Source organism: Pezoporus flaviventris, unplaced genomic scaffold (assembly GCF_033815535.1).
Source record: "Pezoporus flaviventris isolate CSIRO_AGI_PZ_B2104156 unplaced genomic scaffold, CSIRO_AGI_Pfla_v1 ptg000006l, whole genome shotgun sequence".
NCBI classification, from domain to species: Eukaryota; Metazoa; Chordata; class Aves; order Psittaciformes; family Psittacidae; genus Pezoporus; species Pezoporus flaviventris.
The window spans coordinates 14409791-14433914 of NW_026892554.1; the positions used below are offsets into that span (position 1 = coordinate 14409791).

General features: G+C 35.7%; 1 protein-coding gene across 5 annotated transcripts in view; it reads right to left on the reverse strand.

Annotated features, from left to right (window-relative positions):
- Positions 1–1562: 1562 nt before the first annotated feature.
- Positions 1563–24124, reverse strand: part of ZNF280D (zinc finger protein 280D) — a 48490-nt gene continuing 25928 nt past the window's right edge. For 4 of the 5 annotated variants that reach the window (XM_061447037.1, XM_061447039.1, XM_061447038.1 and 1 more), the window contains 10 exons: positions 23168–23325; positions 22644–22744; positions 22406–22552; positions 21636–21770; positions 19417–19658; positions 18177–18317; positions 16476–16538; positions 15783–15901; positions 15563–15599; positions 1563–2477 (listed from right to left, as the gene is read on the reverse strand). In XM_061447037.1, coding sequence (XP_061303021.1) covers positions 1841–2477; positions 15563–15599; positions 15783–15901; positions 16476–16538; positions 18177–18317; positions 19417–19658; positions 21636–21770; positions 22406–22552; positions 22644–22744; positions 23168–23325 — 1780 coding nt within the window. In that variant the 3' untranslated portion in view covers positions 1563–1840. Of the gene's footprint in view, positions 2478–12867; positions 12966–15562; positions 15600–15782; positions 15902–16475; positions 16539–18176; positions 18318–19416; positions 19659–21635; positions 21771–22405; positions 22553–22643; positions 22745–23167; positions 23326–24124 lie in introns of all 5 variants that reach the window. The other variant, XR_009742226.1, reaches the window with a different exon arrangement.

The following is a 24124-nucleotide window of genomic DNA, read 5'->3' on the forward strand; positions in this document are numbered from 1 at the left end:
TTCCCAAACAACTAAGAAGAAAAGAATACTGCAACTTAATTGCTGTCAGGCTTTTCATGTGTTTTGTTGTTTGAAGTTCTTCAAGTGGCAGGTCTTGAAGAGCTGTGACTAGGTAAACTGTTCCATTTTTCTTTTTAAAAGTCTTCTAAACCTGCATGGATGAAAATCAAGATGCAATTCAAAATTTACATCATATAGCTCTTCAGAGTATGAAACAGTTCTGGAGATGTTGAGATTGATGTGGTTTATTCAGAGGGTCCAACTCCTCCAATAAGCTGCTATGGTCTCTAAATTTTGATACTATTGCTTAGACTCATTTAGCAGCTGAGCCCAGTTAACCCAAGAGGACAGAGCAGGCTTCAATTGCATGATGACAACCCAGAAAAGTATCTGTATTTAATCTGAAAAAGTTAGCACATCTTAAAAATACGTTTATGCATAGGTGCTTACTCATTTAGTTCTAAATCAACAGTACCTCTTCCCCCCCCCCCCCCCCCCCCCAACAAAAACACCACCATAAGTCTCAAATTCACAATATTAAAATGAAATAAATTTGGGGAACCATCACTAAAACATTTTTTATAAAGGTGAGAAGACTCTGCCCAAAGTTTCAAGCTGAGCATCAAATTATGCACAAAGAGAAAATTTTGTTGCAAATATTTACTCAAAAAGTAATAATTTACAGCAGTGCTTTAACAGCTGTTCAAAACATTTAGCATTCATTAAAACAAAACTGTAAGTCAAAAGCACATTCTGAATGTTTCAAATGGAGCAATGAAGTCATAAGAGCAAGCTACTGTTAATCAGATGCATTCCTACATCTAGCTGCTAACTAGAAGACAAAGAAAACAAAAACAAAACCAAAAGAAACTAAATGAAAATCAGCAGCCATCCTTCTGTACACCATTTAGACTACAAAAAAAGTCCTGAAATTGAACTGTACAATTCCACTTTATATGCCCTTGTGTCCTTTTTGTAACAGTTTGCCAGTAGCAGCTGCAAAATGGCAGAACGCAAGCCAGTTGATGTTTCCAGTCTGGGGTTTTCCTTAATTTTGCTTAAAACAATTTTTACATTAAACTGGACTTTGGTGTGACTTACAGACCATTCCTATGGGTCTAAGGCTAAGAATCATAATAAACAACGATAAAAGCCTAACAGCTACAGTACTTTCAGCATTATGTTCTACTTTATACAATTATGTTAGGTATTTCTGCACAGCCTGCACACTGAAAACCCCACAAATATATATTTTTATTGTAATAGTTCCACTTTCACTGAAAGTTTATTAAGGTAAGCTTATAGCCTGGCAGGATTACACCTGTACAGAGGTGCACAGACTCATAATTCTGTTTACATGCTTCTACAGACAGGAATGTGACATCAAGTCCAATGGGTTAGGTTTACCCAAAGTATCAGCAGACCAATAACCATCATTGCAAGTGTGCTCCATTTTAGCATCAGAAGTTAATCCATACTAAGTTCCACTGTTTAATGATATTCACACTGAAGGATTTAAAAAAATATTTTCTTGGCAAACAAATCATCTTATCCCAGGCTAGTAAACTATAAAATTAGAATTTATTCCTCCTTTCAAATGTCAATCATACATCGCATCCAAGAGACAGGAAGATGTATCTGAACATCACCTTTTGTAAATTTAGTTAAATCAGTTGCACATACACATACATGCTGTCTTCATATGCAAGACTTGACTTCAGCATCTCTTCTCTCTCCCACCCCTCTCTGTTTTTAGTAATTAGAAAATGAGCACACTCATCAGGAATGGTCCATGGTGTTCTTACCATTGTTTTTAACAAACAATAAAATTAACATTATTTCAGCTTGCTTCATTTTCATCTGTCTTGTGTACAACTGTTTCCATTCTGTTGGGATTGCTTTCTTTAGAAGTCTCATCTGTTTGTTCAGAGAGTTGTCCAGCTTTCTTTGCTGAAGGTGCAACGTTACCTTTTTGAAGGATTTCAGTAGCTTCATGCTCTAGTACCTCTGATGGAGTCAAAGGCTCCAAATGAATACTACCTTGTTCACTAATGTCTGAACTAATGGATTCAGGTTCATCTCTTTTTCTCAAGAACTGCTCAAAACTAACATCTTCACCTAATGTTAGTTTTAAGTCCCTTGGGTTCATTGCTGAAAGCGCAGTTACATCCAAACTATGCACTTTAGTCTGCTCATTCAAGATAACATTATCTGAACTTTGGCAAGTTCTTAACTCGCTTTCACCATGAATACATTTTTGTTTCTCATCTACTAATTGTTTGTTGTTATATGAATCACAACATGCTCCTTTCTCATGCAAAGAATTCTTTGAGCTGTTGTCAGGGAGTTCCAAACTAGGAACATTTTCTGTATTTGACAGTGATGACTTTTCTTCATTCTTTTCAGCTGATGCAACTTTTTTAGTTTGACTTCTATTGAATTCTTTTGTTTCGTCTGAAGAGTCATGCTCTTGTTTGCTGAAAAAAACCAAAACAAGTTATTTTTAACCACAAATGAAATAAAGCAACACATGGCTGTACTCCACAAAGTGACACTCAAAAAGCAGTCTTGTACTTTTCCTATTTGGTAATTCTCACAAATTTTCCTAGCAAGATAGGCTGAATTTAACTAACAGCTGCATTTTTCTTACCTATTTACAAACTCAGCTTTGAATACAGCAGTCAACTACCACTCTCTACTTCTGCATTTCATCTCCAAAAAGGAAAGTTAAGTTGTCCCCTTTGTGTGACGCATGGAATGTTCCAAAATACAACAGGAAGTTCCTGTACTTGCACACGCAGAGGACACACAGATGCAGATAATACAGCTACTTGGAAATTTTTGTTGATGTGCAAAGCTAAAAACATGGGAGGGGGGAAAACAAAACAAAACCACAACCAGCCAGTCTGTACCTTTATAGTGACCAACTGACTCTGCAATACTAATGAGTCAAGTGAGAAAACAGGCTAACAGTTGAAATTCAAACTAACTTAAATCCGTAATTTAGTTGAGCAACTACAGATTTGGATTTACTGAAAAAGTGAACCTGTGTCACCTTTCAAATGAAAACTCTTTATGAAAAGGAAATACAAATCAGGATTGAATTATGCAAGTAAAAATGAGAATCTTATTGTATAATAAAATCTAAAGAATAGCGTATGAACTCTGTACACAAACTGATTGCTTAAACCTCATATTATTTCAATAAAGCCACATGCTTCCAGTGCTTTAGAGTGACCAGGAAAAAGAAAATAACCAGAATATTTCATAGACAGACTGAACTGTGTATTTCAAATGCCAACTGTACCTAAAAAAAACCCAACCTAAACCTACAAAATAGTCTGGTCGTCTTGTTATATGCAATTTGCTCATATGTTCATATTCAAATAGTCAAAATCCTAAATAGTAGTTTCTAACATTTCATTTGTTACAGGAACACCAGCTTCTCCCACCCTTTCAATAACGGAACTCAAATTTTGCTGTAAAGATTTAAATTTGGTAAAAGTTAGCTATAATTTCTAACCCATTCAGAATTTTTCAGAATAAGTAGCTCCAATGATGATGGTGACAGACAAAAGAAAGCAGGGGCGGAAGGAATATGGAAGAACAACTGTTGGTCTGAATTAAGATATAAATTCTATATACGAAAAGAACTTAGGAGCAAAGTCTCCCAAATACCTTATAAAAATTAAAACTTAAATTGGAAGTAGTCTCTAAACAGTGACATGCAGACAGAAGATGTGAGAGATACAATATCACCAAATATCTCATTAATCTAAATGCATTTGTACTTTATTTCTCAAAATGGTTGGAAATAATTTTTGGCTAAAACCACTTTTAACATTACCTAATTGACATACAGTTCAGGACTCTTTAAAGGGAGAACCATTTCCCTGCTACTTTGATTTTATTACGTATTTTCAAGCTGAGAGTCTAGATATGTTGTTCTACTGATCCAGGAATTAAAAACAACTCACGTGATTCGCCTATATGCCAAATTATTTTACAGAAAATTATTATTCTGGAAGAGGTGCTACATACTATGAACATTCAGAAATCTGTTTTGAAACTTCACTTTCACTTAAAAAACTAATCCAAGAATATTCCATTTCCTACTTTAAGTCAGAAGAATATTCTGAGCAGGAATAAGAGACTGCTGCGGCATATCCTTTAATGATGAAATCTTACAACTCACTCGTAAGAATATTTTCATCCTGTTCCACTATTTTTTCATTTATAATAAAGAATTAACTCAAGAGGCCATATTACAATCTATATTTGTTACTTGTGTCAATCTAAGCTTTCCTTTTTTTTTTTCCTCTCCCCTCTCATTTATTGAGCTATCAAAATCAGTAACTGACATTCTCTAATACACAGAATTTCTATTGGAGGGGTGGAGGAAGGGTAATATTTGGTGGAAAACTTCAGAAATTCATGACAGTTCCAAGACAAAAGCCAACATTCAGAGCCACCCATCAGCTTTGTTTGACATAAGTAATTTTACCGTAACTTTTCTTAATTACCTCATCTATTCCAGGGAAACACTTCAGCTATACAGAGCTGTATAAATGCTAGTAAATATTTAGAGCTGTTTTCATATGAAAATCCAGTCAACTCTTTATGGAAGAGTGCTTATACACATGACCTTTAGCTACTACTTTTCTACAGCAGCTTGAGGGTGAAGTGTAGTTGCAGAGCTAACAAGTACAGAATTACACTTCATACATAGGAAGTTTTGAAAACATATGCAAAAAAGTAAAATAAAAGGGTTTAAATAAAGAGATGATTAATGCCTCATCCACACACACAGAGCAGTGTTTCCACACTGGAAACTCTGGATGGAAGACATTTATATACACATACAAGATTCACATCAAGAAACTCTTAAAGGCTAAATCTGCCCTTAACATATAAAAGGAATCCATCACAACCTTCCTCACCTTCTAGTAACTAAAATCCCAGCTTCATTCAACCCTAGCCCCTCATTCTCACTTGCAGCAAACCACAGGAAGGGAGTAAGTGGGGAAGAAGAAAATATATGTACATATATATTCATTTCTCATTCAGAATAAAGCTGTCTCTCATCAGCATACCTTCCTGTGAGTCATAATACCAATAAAATGAGGCAAAAAAGAAAAAGCATGTTTTTTGATGATGATTGTTGTGTAAAACTTAGCCACGAAGAACAGTGATCTTTTAGACCACTAACCAAACAGTTAATTTCAATTAAATAGAATATTTCTCCAATGAGATAATTTATGTCTGCTGAGAACTGCAGATGAATAAGCAAAACCTAGCAACTGTGACACACTAAAATCCCACAACATTAAGAAAAAACATACAGCATTTAAAGAAACCGTACTGTAAGCTGAAAAACAATAGCCTTCCATTCAATACGAGGAATAAAACATAGTCTTAGTACTCTGCATGCAAAAATACAGCTTCCAGTGTAAGAAAATGAAAAATTCAGACATCAAAAAGACTGGAAAATGTGAAAATGTGACTTTTAATGAAGACAATGAATCGATTTTCTAAAGCACGAGACAAACTGTGGCCAGACTACCAAATACTGGCTATACTAATGAACTACCCACCATATTGTCTATATGAAATCAGCTTTTAGAGCAAGACTACTTCAAGGGAGTAGTACAAGACATAATTTTGAATCCAAGAGATGGAAGAGTATTCTTAGGTAACAAAACCTGTATTACAGCTGCATTTAAGTTAACTGCTTGGTGTGAAACAACACAATCACTTTGAGGCACATTCCTTGATTGTTCCCAAATGCTGGTTTGGTTTACAGAGCAGTCCAGAGGCATGGTAACAATCAGGTTTCTCTTTGAGGAAATGAGCTGGAAGCTCTGACTGTAAGTGCATATATAACAAGTAACTACAATTACATTTTGACTAAGCTTTTAAAGGCTAAATTTGCACCAACAACTGTGAAAAATCACTAACTAGAACACGACATTTCAGGCTGTGGTATCTGGAATAAAATATTTAGATTAATTATATGAAGTATGAATCCGCCCACAATGTACACCAAAAGACAATGTACAAGATCCCAATTATTTCCCTAGATTGACGTAACCAATTCCACAAATTTGTGTGTTTGTCTTCTTACTGTGTATTGCAATAAACTGCCAAAATGTCAAGTATCCGACTGCAGCAAAGTAACAGGCGTTCCATGGCACTCTGGAAAGACAACCTGAGGTTCCACATGGCCCAGGCCACATGGAATGAGCAGCTCATCACTGTTCTGAAAGGTCTTGGTTCAGGTTTTCTGTAAATTCAGACAGCTAACACCCAAGTAGGCTATTCTGTCTGTATTCTCCATCTTTTCCAGCAAAAAAGGTTAAGGTACAAGTGCTGGTTTGCTTTTAGTGCCTTTTTTTTTTTTTGGGAGGCAGGGGTGTGCTATATTTTTAATTTTAAAATGAAAGCCAGGATAACAGAACACAGTTTTATGAAGCAAAAACTGCAAATTCAACATATTCTGAAATGCTAAAACACAATATGGGATTAAAGGAAAAAAAAAGAAAAAAAAAAGGGAAAGAAAAACTAAGAGTAAACACATCTGAAGTGGTAATGGAGTCTACGGAACGGAAACGTGTTACTGTGTATGTTTGAGAATCTTGCTTAATGCTGGTGAATGAAGACGAACAGTCTTTTCTTCTTACATTTCTTTAAAATTATTGCTTGTTAAAAAAAAAAACAAACCAAAAAACAACTTAGGCAAGCAGTGTTACAAAAAAAATCTTTACTAGATCGGAGGACTTCTCCCACACTCTTACCAGCTGGGATTTCTGTAACAGATCACCCTTTCTGAAGGGCAACAGAACGACACCTTCTTACAGAAAAAAAAAAAAAAATCTCTAAAATCAGAATCCAAAGATCATATTTAAATAAAAAATTCCCAAAGCAAACCACAATGTAGCGAGATCATTTCACTTCCTGATATGCAGAAAACAGGGGAAAATCAGAATTCTAGGCCTAAAGAGGCATTTCCAAAGATCTTCCTCTTTAAAGAAGTGTAAACAAAAACCTCCAAAAGTTACAGTTTAGAGTCAGTATTTACACACATCTCAGGTTATATTTCAGGTCAATTTCCAGATTCCCTGAAGATGATGATAAATTAAGCTCTAAACCATTACTTCATTGGAGCCTGGCATATAAATCAATCAGAACGGACTGACTGCAAACTGGAAATCCTTGCATGTGGCAGGCATACTGAAGGTGTCCCTCCAACGCTGCCGTACCTTTCTGGTTTAAAGCACAAAGCTAGATTTCTACACTATGCATATCTTCTAACCACCATGACCCAGTGGTTTTTGTATAGCTAAAGAAAAATTGTCTGGGACATTCAAACTAGTTATGAAGTCCAGAGATATTGTTAAACTGTGTGGAGAAAAGAAAAAACATTACCTCCAACTTAGGTTCTCTCTCTCTAATGGAGATTTCAGTCTTTAACCTAGTGAATAACGAATTAAGATTCAAACTTTTAAAATCCTGTACGGTTAAAATAGAGATAAGGGCGACGATAACTTATAGGAAAGAAGTAACTTGGCAATCTGCAATAAATTTTTCAAGTTGTTACTTATTTAGAGTTTAGATGTACTTCAGAGTTCTGGAAGAGCATTTCAGCATTTTAAAGCATTTTATTTGGTATGCAGAAATTGTAAGATAAACTTGCTTCACGTAACCTTTTCTAGTTACCTCACCTCATGAAAACCAGGAAGCAAGTCTTAAGATGGTTAGCAGTACTTTGACTCTAGCGCTTCCTGCAATTCTACATAAGGATTAAAAAAGCTTTTTACATCATGCCTGAGGTATTAAAGATCTGAAATGCTAAATTAAGTGCATGAAGATACACTATGACCCAACAAAAATGTTCTGCAAAAACAAGCTCAATTTTCTTTTAATTGTCCACCATAACCCAAATACCCAGAACACAGCTGTAGATTACTTTAGGACAACTGTAAAACAGTGCAGCTGACTTTCAACTGCTCTTTGGAGGAGATAGTTCCCTCAAAACATCTTTACAGACACAGACCATACATTAGATGAACTATAAAATATTTAAATTAATTGACCTTTAAAAACCACATTAAATAAACAGCTTATCACAACATTATTGACACAGATTTTCTGTGTTTATACAAGAAAACACTATCAAAGAGATAGCAAGAAGTATGTCTCCTACAAAACCTGTTAAGTCATCAGTTCTAATATAAAATTTAACCTTTCAAGGGTTTCCTATTAAAAAAAAAAGAAAAACTGAACATAACCCTCAAAATTGCTTATGCCTGTATCTTCTTTGTTGATGCTGCATTAAAGGCAAATTTAATCTGCTGAAGTATGGTGCTGCCTCTGTTATATTTAAATAATGTTATTAATCATAAATTAAATTACCTGACCTCAGCAAGTCTTAATGGTTGTCTACAAAGTATGGAATATTTGACAGAAGAAACAGCTTTAGCAACTTAAATTGTATGAAAAATGTATACTAATATTAGATTGACATCTACCACGTGTTTTTCTAATTCAATCTAAGAAAGCAGTGCTAAAACCCAGACCTCTTAAAGAATTTTAGCACATAGCTTCAGTAAACAATAAACACCTTCTAAGACTTATGTCCTAGCAGCTGATGAGCAACTTGGACTGGAACATAAAAACCATTTATAAGTATTTTAATTATCAGATCTTAATTTGCAATAGAAGATGGTGAAAATAACTAAAAAAGAGGGATTATTTAAGAATAACACTGCTATGATAGTACTGTAACAATGTTCATCTAATTAACAAAAAGAAAAATGATCAGGGTAAATCAAATGACAATGTATTTTTGGGGTCAGGGATTTGAAATACTCTGAAGTATTTAATCATGAGTAGCAACACCAGTAAAAGATGAAGCAACATCAAATATTTAGCTTTGCTTCACTGCTTTAATTATTTCTATGCAAGAACTTAAAACAAGTATGCTGGAAATAGTGATTTGTCTAAAAACAGACACTTGTGAAAGAGCAGAGCAATTTAGACACACACAAAAAAATCAAGTATTGTATATCCAAGGACAAAGCATCCTACTATTCTTGTCAGAATGAATGTAAGTTTTGCTACCAAAATAACTGGGTATGAACTGGATCCAATATCTGTAGATTGTCTTAAATTAGAAACATTTTACATGATCAATTTCTAACAGATTTCCAAGTACATGTTTTATAGCCTATAAAACAAACTGGCTAGTTCATGATGCTTTGGAAGGAACAGGGCTTTAAAACACTTTGTGCTAACCATATCTTCATTAATATGGGTTATCTTGGATTCCTGACACACCCTCAACCTTAATTCTGTTTCAGAATAGGGTTTAGAACATAGTTCCTTCTAATTTGTAATTAGCAGAAATTTCATAAATGGATACTAATTCATAGAAAGCTATCACCTTGTGATGTACCGAGCACTTTTATCATATCAGAAATCTTATATCCCATAGTTCTAAAACTGCAACAAAGACAACATACTTTCTTACATCTGTGTAGCTACAGTGCTTCCGGAAAGAACATTATGAAAATAAAATCGTGATCATTTGTGGTTAAGTGCAGCCTGCTGGGCCAGAATTTTGAGATACTTTGAAGCCTCTCTAGAACCCCAAAGATTCTTCATTCTACATCAAAAGTCGCTTCTAGTTAAGAAAAAAGAAGAGAGGGGAAAAAAAACAACAAAACCCACAACCCCCTGCCCCCCAAAATGTAGAAGCTGAGCACAAAAATTCAGCTTGACCGAGATACTCACCAGAACAGATGTGCCATAAAACCAAAGAGACTCAGAATAAAAGCCAGGGAAGTAAAAACATTAATTTAGATACCTTAAAGTCTAAATTTAGGTTGATCTGAAACTTAATATTTGATATATAAGGAGTCACCCAGGACTAGTGGATGTTATGTGGAAAATCAGTGAAACAAGCAGACTCTGAAATGCAGAGGCTAAGCACCATTCTCATTTCTGCAATCAATAAAATAATGTATATTTGCATGCAAACATACACTGAGCCCAAATCAAGAGCAACTGTCATCCCAGTGATCTGTCATGGTTTCTTACAACCAGAGAGTTATTCCCACAGCTTCTTTGTGTAAGCAGTATGGGAACTCATCTGGAATCTTTTGCCAAATGTCCCTTTTTCTACCTACCCCTAACCAAAAGTAACCTTTTCTAGGATGACTGTAGCTTCAAGAATTTCTAGAAAACAATTTCATGTTATTTAAGTGGCTCAAGGTAGTTTCTACACTCTATAAACATAAATCTATTTTACAACCAAAAGAACAGAAAGGTTTTTGGTTGGTTGATTTTATGTGTTTTAAGGGAACTTCAGCTTTCAGCAGGAATTCCCCATTTTGAAAAATATAACTCTAAGTAGAGGTAATGATTCATAAAGCACAATTCTCCCCCAGACATCAGACCATATGAGCACTCACTCTACATGTGAATTCACAGAGAGAAAAAGCTGCTTCTACACTATGGTGTTTTACACTGTTAATGACTGAATGGGAAAAGAAAGATGGCTAGTAATGAAGACAGCTACATAACTTCCTAGTATTATCAGGAGTAGTGAAGTGTTATTACGCAAAAAGATGCACAGTTACAAATATTTAACAGCATAATAGAAACAAACATTTCCTTTCTTGTCAGGTCAATTGAGAAGATAAGAGACTTTCCAAACAAAGTTAATAAATAATTTGCTAATCAAGTATGGTTGCTCTGCAACTGCATGTCTTTTAAGAACCCAAATTCCAGTGACACTCAACATCCTAAAAATAACAAAGAAAAGACAGGTTAAAGTACGCATAAATGAAATCTCAGTTCTTTGAGCATAAGCTAAACGGGTTATATTTTGCATATTCATGCTCTTTCCTTGCAGATACAATCCAATCCGTTTCATTATTCATGAAATTTTGTAGTTGTTGGGACCATCAGGGATACTTTATGTCAAGACACGCATTTTTACTTGCATGGTTTAGCACAGGTTTCATGTTATGAGTTTTCCACATGAGTAACACTTCTGAGATACTCACAAATGGAAACAGGACACCATGATGCCAAAAGTTTCTACATGAACTATTTACACAAAGCTGACAAATCTGTACATAGCTTACAAATGTTTTAACTGCAAGTCTGAAACTGAAAAAAAAAATAAATAAATCTGTTGCAAAGCTGTAAAAGAACCAGTTGATAATATCCAAATGAGCATTCAAAAGAGGTATCATTCACTTAGCTTCAAATCAAAGTGTCAATCTAATGTAATTTCTGGGAAATTCTTAGAGAACGTTTCTGAAAAGTTAAAAATCTGTAATCATATTCCAGTTTTGTTGTTGCCAGAAACATGAATTTAAGTGAAATATCTCATACCCAACTTCCTCTGAAATGCAACAGCACATTCACAATGAAAACACAAACCCACTATGCTTTTTTTGAATGCTGCTGTGTCAAAACAGAAATAAGTCCTGCAAGAAAAACCTGTAGTAGGTAACTGATGATTGAACAGCAGCATTCAAGATGGAACATAGCTTCTGTCAGAAGGAAAAAAAAAATAGCAAAAAGAACAAGACTTCAGAGTACCGAGTAAGCGTGAAGATGCTCAGTCACAAAATACGCATAAGACAATGGATGACAGAATCCTTGCCATTATTAGCAATTTCACAGTGATTGCAGAAGCTCACTGTAACCAAAACTGTTACTGTTTGAATACTAAAAGCGAAGAGGACAAAAATAGTGATAAAAACGGATTAATCTCAGAGAATCTGATTATGCAGAAAGTGCTGCAAATCAAGAACAGCTTGCATTTATCAAAAATAACCTCTTATAACTAGGAGGTTATAACAGTGACTGATCTCGGACTAAGATTAGCTCTACCTATTAGGTTGCTTGGAAGCTAGTATATGAGAGATTCAACCAAGACATATATTCACTGTAATCAGGAGGTTGAGTTTGGAGGAACACTAGATGTTCATCACGACAAAAGGAAAGCTCATCATATATCCAGACAACCTGTTGATGGATAAACTTGCCATAGATAATCTAGAACTAAAGATGAAGTCAGAAGCAGTGAAATCAAAAGCAGCAGATGTCTCAGCAGCTTGAGTATCCTTGAAGATGAGAGATGATACCAAAAGAACAAGGTGTGAATGAACTGTAGCTGCTCCACCCTCAGAAACAAGGCTCAATAGATGTATTTGCCTCCGTCACATACTTTCCTCCTACAGTATTTAGGAGCAAAAAGAAGCTTAGCTACCAGAGCAAAGCAGCTAATAAAATCCTTTGGCCAAGATTCAGTTTATGCAGTTACATGAGACAGAAGTCATTCAAAGTATATTTTGCCACTATATACTGTAAAGTCATTGGCAGACAAAAAAAAATAATGCAACTTACTTGAATAATAGATCAGGACTTGTATGCTTTAGTGAACACCCAAGAGAATGATAAAGCCCATTAGTTTCAGAAGCTAGGATCAAGTTCAGAACAAAATGGTCTTTGATGTCAACACATATATGTTATCATTTACACACTACTCTAGCTGGGGATGGTAACAACAGACTTGAGCAGCAAAGAAACACTGCAAATGAGCAGCAAAGAAACACTGTATCACATAAGTGAAACTCCTGGTAAGCCTCTCTTCAAAGGTGTACAGCCCCCAAAAAGCTGCAAGTCAATGCTGCAAAGCAGAGAACATTAACACAGAAGGGCCTTTGCCAGACTACAATACTGGGAGAAAAGACCAGACCTGCTGCCTACAAGATGCAAGAAGAGAATACCACAGCTTCAATGCATGAAGAAAAAGGAAAAGGTCTGGCAGATCCTTGTTCGCTTACATACCAAAATAATCCCAAGCTGGACTGGGTTCAATTTTCTGGTCCACAATGATGTATCAGTGAGCCAAGGCAGTATAGGATACCTGCTCACTTTCAACTCCCCTGCAACAAAAATGTCTGCTGTCAGTTCATTTAAAAATGTTAATTGTTGCGCAAAGCAGAGAGTTGAGCATTAGAAGAATATTGGCATAGTTATTAAGCTTTATTCCCTCAGCACAAGGTGGATCACTAAACAAACAAGGCAACTTTATGCAGAGCAACAAGTTAAATAACAATTCCAGCTGGAACATCTCCAGTTAGGTTATCTGTATTATTTATGGCAGGATTGTGATCTGAAGACAGTTGTATCAACACTGCACAGCACTCGTGGAACATGTCTGGTTATTAGCAATAAAGAGGAGTTTTACAACACATACAGTCTGATACATAGTAAAAGATACCAAAAGATACCATCTGAGAGATGCAAGAGAAGATCCAAAAGTTTTCAAGACTGTTAAGTCATTGCTTCTGATGATGAAGTAACTCTAAAGAGCCCCATGAACAAGTCATATCTCATTGAATTATAGGTCAAAGAATGAAAAGAAATGTTCACAGATCATGGAGAAACTACACAGCACAAGTTATGAATACTGTCTGCAAGTTCCTCTTCTTCCAAAGCAAACCAGAGTACTATGAAGAACCATCCTGCAAAAAGATGTGCATTTCTGCGTGTACTTTGTACTGCAAATAATGACTTTTAAAATATCTCCTACACAGCTATATTCAATGCTTTCAGGTTTAGCAATGATATATTCTTGTCCAAAGTATTATAAAATTAGTACATGGGACAGGACAAGATCTACCGAAATTAAGTCTGAGAGCGTGACAGTTTCAAAAAGCACCATCACATATCATCTCATGTAGTACCAGTAACTAACCTTATGCAGTTAGCCATTGTTTTTAAGAGCTCTGATGTTGGCATCTGTACTAGCAGCCTGCAGAACGAAGCTTGCACATATTCTTGACTCCACCTCAAACCTTTTCAGCACTCACGCATCCATTTCTAAGCAATACTTACTTTGTAATCCAACATGCTTGACATCTCTATAACACACTCAAGACAGCAAGACTGTGGTGCAGTACTGACAACAGCCTGCCACAACTGTACCTCTTTGCCAACTATTAAATACCATAAAAGCTATAACCTTTTCTTATATACAGTTCAGCAAGTACTAATTCCCAACACCTAATGCTAGCTCCAAGTAGAAAAGCTAAGGTTTTCACAGTTATCACAGCTCAAAACTTTATTTTCCCATTGTTTGACTTTCACTAAAATCTAAACTGTTAAAGAACACAAGCCACCCTGGAGTAATAGCTCACCCTCCTAGATGACTACTTTCACTGTTTTGTCCAATTCCAGTATTCTGTGCTCCAAAATTGGAAATTTTATTTTTATTATATGGCTTTCTGATTTGTTTTCCCAAACTAACTTCCTGCCAGAGTATCTTCAGTTCTTTTAAATAATGTCTATTAGTCATCCCATCAGTCCATCAGTTTTATTCAACTGTATCTGATGCTATTATTCATAGGCAAAGAAAAGCACTTCTATGTTTAGGTCAGATGACATTAATCCAGTACCCCCTCTTACTGGCCACTTTACGGAAATTAAGGAAGAAAATACTTCATAGTTATGTAATAACCTATTGGGAATATTTCCAACACTCAGTGAAGGCTGATTTATGCTTAGAGGCCCAAGAACTGTTGAAAGAGTTATCATGCATGAGTATCTAACTCCTTTTAAAATCCTGCTATTGGGTAGATGGACTCAATGACACCTTGTTGACTCAGGGTTAAACTACTTTCTTCCATCTTTTAAAACATATTTCTTTGCAGTCTAACTGACCTTTATGTTCCTGTGTCCTGAAATAGTTTATCAAGAACTCAAATGTTTGATTCAACTGATGCACCTCTGACCCTCTGATTAAGGGATAAGCAGGTTCACAAAATACATTGTAAAGCCTCAGGTACCGTTCCAGGATAATCAGGGATGGCTTAGCATGTCTGATTCTTCTACAGTTAAAAAAATCCCAAGCAAACTCTGTAACACAACCTCCAGAATTCTGTAGGTTTGTTTTTCAAATCCTTAACAAAACTGAAAGCCAAAATCCTCGTATTTTTTTCTTTGAAAGTGAAATTAAAAAAGTTAGTACAAAACAGTATTCCTGTGTCATATCGATAACAATTCTGAAAATATTTTCTTAATATTTACAACAGATTAAGAATTTGTCCCACTTCAATAAAGGTAACTTTTTTGTATTTTTATTAATTATGTAAGAACATAAAACACTCACTTAGAACTAAATACTAAAGCCAGTATTGAAAGCAAGTTGAATTAACAGTCTCACTATGCAGTCTCACTTCTAAGTGTAGCTTAGAAGCAGCAATTGAAAAATGCCAATACTTCAAGAATCATTTGTCACTTTGGTCAAACTGAACAAAACCATGCCTTTGATTTTGGCTGCAGGGATCATTTTCTCTCCTCATTCTTGTAACTGTGGACATGATAAGAGCAGTAAGTACTAGTAAAGGTCTATGTTTATCATACACTCAAAATTCTATGAAACAAAAAAAAAAAAAAAAATCCAAGTTCAAAGTGCAAATTTTGGCCATCTGTCACTAAAGTAATAGAAATAAACATTGAGCAGGAAAACAGAACTTACTCAGATGCTTGTTCAGCAGATGGGATATCTACAGAAACTAAAAATAAAAACAAAAGATTTTATTAAAAATATTTAATAATGTGGAACTTTTAAATCCAAGTATACAGAAATAACAATAATGCAACTGAAAAAAGAACTACAGTAACGCCAAAACATCCACATGGATGTATATGTATCATGGATGTATACGTATATAAAAAAGGACACTATATGTACTCACCTTTCTCTATAACAACTTGACAAGTATGAGTGTGGCTTTCACTCAGATGTGTGGCCATGCTATCCAAGCCAGAAACATCAGTCAGGAAATCACAGTTAAGACACACTACAGTCACACCTCTAGAGAACAGAAAGTGAAAAGGAAGTATAAATACAACACAGCTGTGGAAACAGTTTTCTTAACTTACAGCAACTGGACAGACTATAAGAAAAACAAAATAAAATTTCTTCTACCTTTAGATAAGACTACTCACAAGAACACGTTCTTACTTTTCATACTGCAGCTAACACCTCGTAATCCCTATGAATGACCAGGGCATCTCCACGCTGGACATAGCACAGAGAGCACTTTAGACAAATTTATCTGTGAAGCATGAGTTTCTTGGGTTTGGTGGGCATTGTTTGCTCATTCTTTTGTTTCCCTTGCCCCCTTCCCATTGTGCATATTAGGAAAAAACAGAACATAAAGAAACAAAGTTTTTAAAACTGCTCAGAAGTTACTAAATGTGGACAAGTAACAAATAGCTGTCACTGACCACAATACTGCTAGTGGAAGAGCTAAAGTTTTTATTTCCTTGCTCTTCCTAAATCGTGGAAGCCCAGAAATTCAATAGGCTCTAATCTCATTTAACAAAACGGTTCACTATCAGAAAGTAAAACCACAATGATATGTAACTAATAAAAGCTGAATTACCGTAGCTCTTCTGAATGCTTCTTATAGATCCAAAATCTTTTACTTGGACGAGCACTGTGAAAACTGAACATATGAAAACATTAGCACTTAAGACTGGTTTTCTTGAGTACATTATTCCCTACACTGTACATTAGTTATGACAAGGCACGAAAACGGAAAGATTGGCTACTGACCTCCATTACCCTAAAACATTAAATTGCTGAAAGCTTACAGAATTGTGAGTATCAGTTCTAGATTAGAATGTTGACTCTCTTATAAATAACAGGAACAAGGCTTAACTTTGTCAGCACAGTCCTGCAAGAACATAGTTACATTGCTTCCTTCAGCAGTTTAGCTCTTGAAGTACCATGGCTATAGCCATACACCGCTCCAGAAAAGCAAAGCTTTGCTGAATTCACACTTGATAAAGAAATGGCTTAAAATGAGATAAATGAAATTTTTTAGAAAACCTCTAAGTTCTCTTATACAGGTTAACTACGTGCCAACACTACTCCCATATGAAACAAAAAAGCAAGCGGCTGAGTACAGGGGCTGCTACTGCAAAAACACCCTTCCTTTAACAACCTTCCTCCTCACCATCCCTTGTTCCTTACACTCACCAAAAAAGATTATGATAGATGCTGCAGGGGGTCAAAGCAGGGGGAGCATTAGTTTGTCAAGGAGGCAAAGACAAAAGACTGCTTATTTTATTGCATGGCTGAATTTTACAAAACCCAGAACATGGACAACAGTAGGAACAGTTTACCTTAGATTTCTCCCCCCTTTTCTGGAGTAAACCTCTCATACAACCAGAATTAAGCACATTAATTTTAACTGTTTTTTTAAGCCTGCAACCAATGGTTTATATCCATAAAATCATACTTCAGTTTAGGACTTACATAAGCATTGAAATTATTTTGAATAGGTCAACATACAAAGCATTCAAAAACTTGGAAAGACTTGGGTCATAAATTCAAGAATTCTAGCATTCAAAAATACCAAGGCATTTTATACATGCACAAATTTAAAAAGACAACTGCGTTCTATATTTTTATGCAAAATATTTGGCTTGTTTAGGGCAGAAGATAAACAAGTATGTTTTCAAAGTTCTGTTTTTCTGTCACTGCTATGTGTTAATTATTGAATAGTATAATTCTATTGCTCTGAAAACAAACACATTTATTTTCTTAAGAGGCTTTTCAGAGCTGTCATCACTAAAACCCCACACTGCCTTACAATCAGTGACAAAACTCCTGCAAAATGAGATGTTATTTTAACAGTTGACCAGACGTAGTCTAAGAAAAGGTATCCACTTTAGCATGTTATTTGAGACATCCTTTACATGGTAGTCTGTGCACAGATTTCATTAGCAGTATCTGTGGCTGTATGCATTCAACACTTGTAAAATCAGATATGGCATTCCATCTGAATCCCAGGGAACTTGCAACAATTAGTCACTATTTGCTAAGTCTGGCTGAAATCATTATGGAAGATCTCACAGAAACTGAAGCAAAGACAAAACACTTCCTGAACTGCTGGAATTTTAAGGCAAAACAAGAACATTGTGTTTAGGCCCTCATTATAAAGCAAAAATCCAACTTCACACATTTCCTTACCAGTCCTATGATCCAGTTCAAAATTCAGCTAACAGAAACACTTAAGAAACCTTATATGAATTTATGAAGTATTTGACAACCCAATCAATTTTTGAAGAGTTCTTACCTCATCATGTGATTCACATATGCTTTGCTACAGCTAGTGTTGTATCTGCATAAGCTACAGTGGACATAAGCAGGAAAATGGCTTGCAAAATCTTTTACTTCTGAGTAACATTCAATGCATTTGTGAACTCCTGAAAGATACCTAATAGTAATATGAAAAAGGTAACTATTAATATCAACATTTTAAGACAAGATAACTATTCCAAACTTACTGCTTTAAGTTAGTAGCAAGCTTGCCTACTTCCAACTTGAGGAACTTAAAAATGCAATACTTAAAAGGTTACCATAGCACACATAACAAAAACTTTTTGTTTCCCTTCTTCCTCAAGTTATGCTGTCATTCTCATCTTAATAAAAAAAAAAAGTGAGTTAATATAAGCATCTGTTACTGGCAACTCCTGGCCAAGAAGATACTGCAGTAGATAGGAACCTCCAACTTCAGCTGCTGCTCTTGTCTCTATGTACTTGAGAAGGGTTTCAAAGAAATGCTTCATCCACTACAAGGCACAGAAAAAGCTGTGGGTTTTCCTGTCACCCCTGATATTCTCCACTTTCCTCTGAAATATCTACAAGGCAAGAATGTAATTCTGGCGTTCCCCAATTCTGGATGTTCTTGGAGAGCTATGCACTGGGAGCATCAGCACCTTACTGGAAATCAGACATCTACAATCTCTGACAAAGAAAACCGTTAACTCATATAAAACACCCATTAAATTATTAACACAAGGATAACAGAACCCAGTTAACTGTAAATATAAAGACAGCATTCCCAATAACATCAAGGTATCTCCTAGGACAGACAAGACTTGACCTTTCAAATAACATGTTCAAACAAACCCCTTAAAAAAATTGAAGGGGGGAATACTTTTCCCTCCATCAGAAAGCTTGCAAAGAACACCCAGGCAGGCAGATGTATTCCTGTCCTCAGGTCACTTTTAAACATAAATCTGACTCATGAGTCAGTATTTCAACACTCTGTGGCTCTGTGCAGAAAAAAAAATTATCTAAATTTAAGACAGGAAAGTTTCCAGGACAAATGTCTTTGCAGCATAAAGTAGTCTATCACCAACAAAATTGGTGAATGAAGATTCAGAATTATAATAACAGTACCAGTAGCTTTTTCTACAAAACTAATCTTCTCTACTGCAGTATAAGTTATCAATTAGAAGTTATTAGAAGAGACATTGTGATGGATTATTTATATTCAAAGTATGAAGATATTTTTAATGCCAATATATTACCTTAGATTATGCAATGCTGTATTTGTAACTTCTTTTTTTTTTCTGCTGTTGGTCCATGCATTTTGCTTCTTTGATGTAGCTGGTTTTGATTTTGCTTTTGACCTATTTGTATTAGATTTGTTATGATTTTTAGTGGTATTTTTAGTTTTAGGTGATAACTGAAATGTTGAAGAACTTGTACTAACAGAAGACATAGCCGATGATCCTGATAGAAGAGATCCAAGAGATGCTCGAATAGTCACCTACAATTATGAAATTAAAACATTTTCTATTTAGATTTAAGCCAAGTTCCCATTTCTATTTGTCTCAATGTTTAAGCCACTTCAGGCAAAAATCAGAGCATAAGACACACTCCACAGTGAAGACTGCTTTGAGAATAATGAAATACTGTTGACTAGGGTAAACTTAGCCTCAATAGTCTACTGGATGCTTTAAAAGCTCTTGTTTTGGTGGAGATAGCCATGACAACACACACTTCTCTTTTCAGACCTGCAACTGGCTACATCCTGCTTTATTACGACAAACAAAAAAATAATGTAGCTGTGAAAAAGAAAGAGAAATCAGCCCAACTACCCCTACTAAGAAGAGTATCAAACAGTTCTGTCAGTGCCATAATTAGAATGATTTGGGTTGGAAAGGACCTTGAGATCATCTAGTTCCAGCTCCTCTGCCATGGACAGAGACAACTCCCACTAGACCAAGTTACTTAAAGCCGTGTACACCCTGGCCTTGAACACTTACAGAGATGGGGCAGCCACCACTTCCTTGGGCAGCCTGTGCCAGTGCCTCACCACTCTCACAATAAATAATTTCTTCCATATATCTAATCTAAATCTCCCCTGTTTAAGTTTGAGCTATTACCCCATGCCTTGTCACTATAGCCCCTGATGAAGAGGCCTTCTGTAGGCCCCCTTTAGATAGTGGAAGGCTGCTATGAGGTTTCTACGCAGCTTCTCTTCTCCAGGCTGAACAGCCCCAACTTTCTTAGACTTTATGTGAGAGGTGCTCCAACCCCCTTATCATCTTTGTGGCCCTCCACTGGACTTGCTCCAACAGTTCCATGTCCTTCGTATTTTGGGGACACCAGAACTGTATGCAGTACTTTGACCCCCTTTAATAAAAGCCCTGTGTCTTGCTGCCTCATCATTAGCCTATTTACTTCCTTCAGATATTTTTGTTCCTCATCCTAGAGCCCCAAGGACTAATTCTTGCCCATACTAATAGTTTAGAAGGACCTCATCTTCTAAACCTGGTTCCAGGTGTCTAACAACACTAAAACTTTATAAATTAACTAAGCTTTTCTTAGATCATGAGGACCCTGAAATCTTTAAAAGGCTGAGATATTATCAGCGCTCTACATTAGGCCAACCAACACAACTACCATCAACTTCAGTAATTTTCTCTTCCTGATTCTACAGGAAATGAACTGTGAAGAGCTGGTAAGACTAAAATGTAATTTTCTTCTTCCACTCAAGTGAAAGGACATATATCTTCACATTTCATTAAAAAACTGTAGGAAAAAAGTCCTGAAGTCCACAGGAAAAATCCTAGTTTCAGTGGTTCCTTCTTGAGAAATGGAAGAAGGATTTAAAGATTACCTGAGCATTCTGAGGAGACCCAAATTTACTTCATGAAACACTTAACAGAAAATCATGGTGTGTTTTTTTTACCCTTCAAATACTAGAGCTAGAAAAGACCTGGTGAACTCAGATTTTAAGCAATATTGTTTATAGCAAAGTAGGTGTTGCACTCTACATGATTTTTTGCCACCACCTTCCGCAGGTTGAAATATATTCTACAAGAAATACTGCAGACCCCTCAGATCACACCCAGACTACCTCCTTTGCTCCTAGCACAAGAAAGGCTAAGGTGTGTGTGTGTGTGTGTGGCAAATGAACCAACAGCTCAAGAACGTAGCACTGACTGGACTACTATCCATGTATAGACAAATGGGAGAGAAAGCAATGCCACAGACCACCAAGAGGAAGCTGTAAACTGTGCCTGGCAATTCTTGCAACAGGAGTGTTTTTTAGAGTTTTAGATTTGGAGGTGGCAAAAGAAAAAAGAGGGAAAAAAAAGAAATCTCTGGTTTAGAAAAAGAAAAGGGAAAAGCCCTTCTTTTTACTCTATGACTTTCGCTACTAAAATGTAGTTTGTTTTCCATTTGTTTGGGTTTTTTTCCCCCTTGTCCCTTCTAATTCTCCTGTATGAAGATTTACCTTTGTTCCAGGAGGCAACCCTTCTAACTGTTTGGGTTTCCTAAATGTTCGGTGATGCTGAGTCTTGTGATCCATTTTTTCCTTGCATGTCAAAAACTGCAGTCTGCACTTAGTGCAACGGTATATTCCTTTTTTCTTTTATAAAAAGAGGACATAAAGAAAGCATGAGTGCCATGATAAACAAACTCCAACCCTAGCTGGTCTCAAGCAACTGCTATCCAGTTTCTAAAACATCAACCAGAAAAACTGATATTGCACAAAGCCAAAATACTGTGTAGGAATGAAGAAAGGGTATTTTTTCTCCTCTCTATAACTACTTGAATTATATTAATAGTATTAATTTTATTAATATTACTTAAACAGTATTTAATAATAATTTAAATACGTGAAAATACAAGGCAGTATCATTACTAAGAGGACAAGGAATCAGTTTATCAGTTACAAGACACAGGACTTCATTATCTATTTGTCTACTTGAACTAGTGAAAGGTTTGCTATTAACATCAAGAGAAGCATAACAGATCACTACAACTTAATGAAGAAATCAAGCAGCAGAAATACTTTCAGAATATTCAGTTGTTTTTTCTTAACAAGCTGCTGTCATACACAAACATAAGCAAGTCTAACAATTCTCTTCCAGACTTTCTATTAACTATTCTTATACAGTAACAACTACACAAATCAGTTATACCTTTGCTTTCCCCCAGAGACAGATTCATTATGTATATTTAGCATTTTTCTACCATCAAGGATTGAAAATATCTGCTTACCTGATGCCTCATGTAGTGATGCATATATGGTGCTCCGATTTTAATTACTTTGAGGCAAAACGGACACAACAAATGTTTTGTATTTTCATGAACTGTTCTAAAATGTGTTTCTACATCTGAAAAGGCTGAGGATCTGTAGTTGCAAACCTAAAATAAAAAAGTTGAGTTTCTTGTAAAAAATTTATCAATAGTAAAGATGGGGGGGTGTAATTAAAAACAAAACGGTCACTTGAGATACCTGGCAAACATACGGCATTTCACCTGGCTTATGATTGTCCTTCATATGTTGCAGAAGAACTTGCTCTGTTTCAAAGGATAATTCACAGATTTTACAAATAGCTAGAAAAGTGAAAGAAAAACAAAGTAAAAATTAATTTGGGGTCATAAGGAAATAAATTTTAATGCTATGTATATGTCAACTGTAAGTATCTATAAAAGTAAAGCAATCTAACAATTATTCTATAGTTCAGAAGAAATTCCTTGTATCATTTCAGAAAGCCAGGAGTCGAAGACCCCTAAACAATGTGAATACTTGCAGTCAAGCTTTCAATTAAAAAATAAAATTTAAAAAAAGCTTTAAGATTTTTTTTCCACACACACTGCTGTTACATAAATTGAATGAGCACTCAGCTCCTATGTTAAATCAAGACTATTACTCTTAAAATACAATAGCTTTACTCTGAAGTTACACACCAGCAAAGTCAGAAAATACTTAAAAATTTCAGACCACAAAAAGATTCAGTGTGACACAACGCAACTTACTAGATGATTCATAAGGGGTGTGTGTACTTTCAATGTGGCACTGCAGCTGGAACGGTGTGGGAAACTGACGGTAACAGTGCTGGCAGGTAGTGTGGCTTTCCCAGCTTTCACTGCTTTGTTTCTCAAGTTCCAAGTGATGTTTCATGTGGTTCATAAACCTTTAAACGGTAGTAAAAACAGGTGCAAAACCTAAATTTTAACATTCACTATGATATATCACATGCAAGAAGTACTGGATTCTTTTTCTAAAGTTCACTCAGGAGGGATTTCTCAATTTCAAAAAAATCTAAGGAATAAGTGCTCATAAAGTAAAAAAGGGGTAATCAAGTTAAGCAAGCTGACTGACAGAAATCACCTTTCAAAGCTTAAAAAGAAGTCGTGACTATTACAAAAAACATACAATGTATCTGAAATGTGTTCCAAGATTAAGCAATCTATTGCGTTTTTCACAGTTGCAAATTGTCTTGAAATAAAGGGAAATTAGCAGAGGCAGAATCAAAATGTGTCAGCTGTTCACACTTCACCACCACCAGTGTCTCAAAGCCACATTCTGAAACAAGTATAACTTTAGCTCTGCTGAAAACTATTAAAGTAGCAAGAACATATCTGTAATTAGAACATTACAGCTTTATCTGAAACTACCTCCATTCAAAACTGGCAGGCTTTCAGGAGCTTTCTTTGTATAAAGCAGTCAGGACTGAATTGAATTATGAAGGACTGTTATCGAAGAATGACACTGTACAGCTGACAACCAAAAGACTATGAGAAACTTAATGGTATGTTACTACTTCAGTTACCACCTTTTCCTCATTAGTCTGTCCACCTATCTGTAGCAGGATCCTATTCTGACTGAGAAGCCTAGGCACTGGCAGGTTGCACTTACTCGTGGAGTGGCAGAAGGACAGGTTAGTTGCACAACGCACTACCATTAAACTTCAAAAACTGTTCTATTTTCAA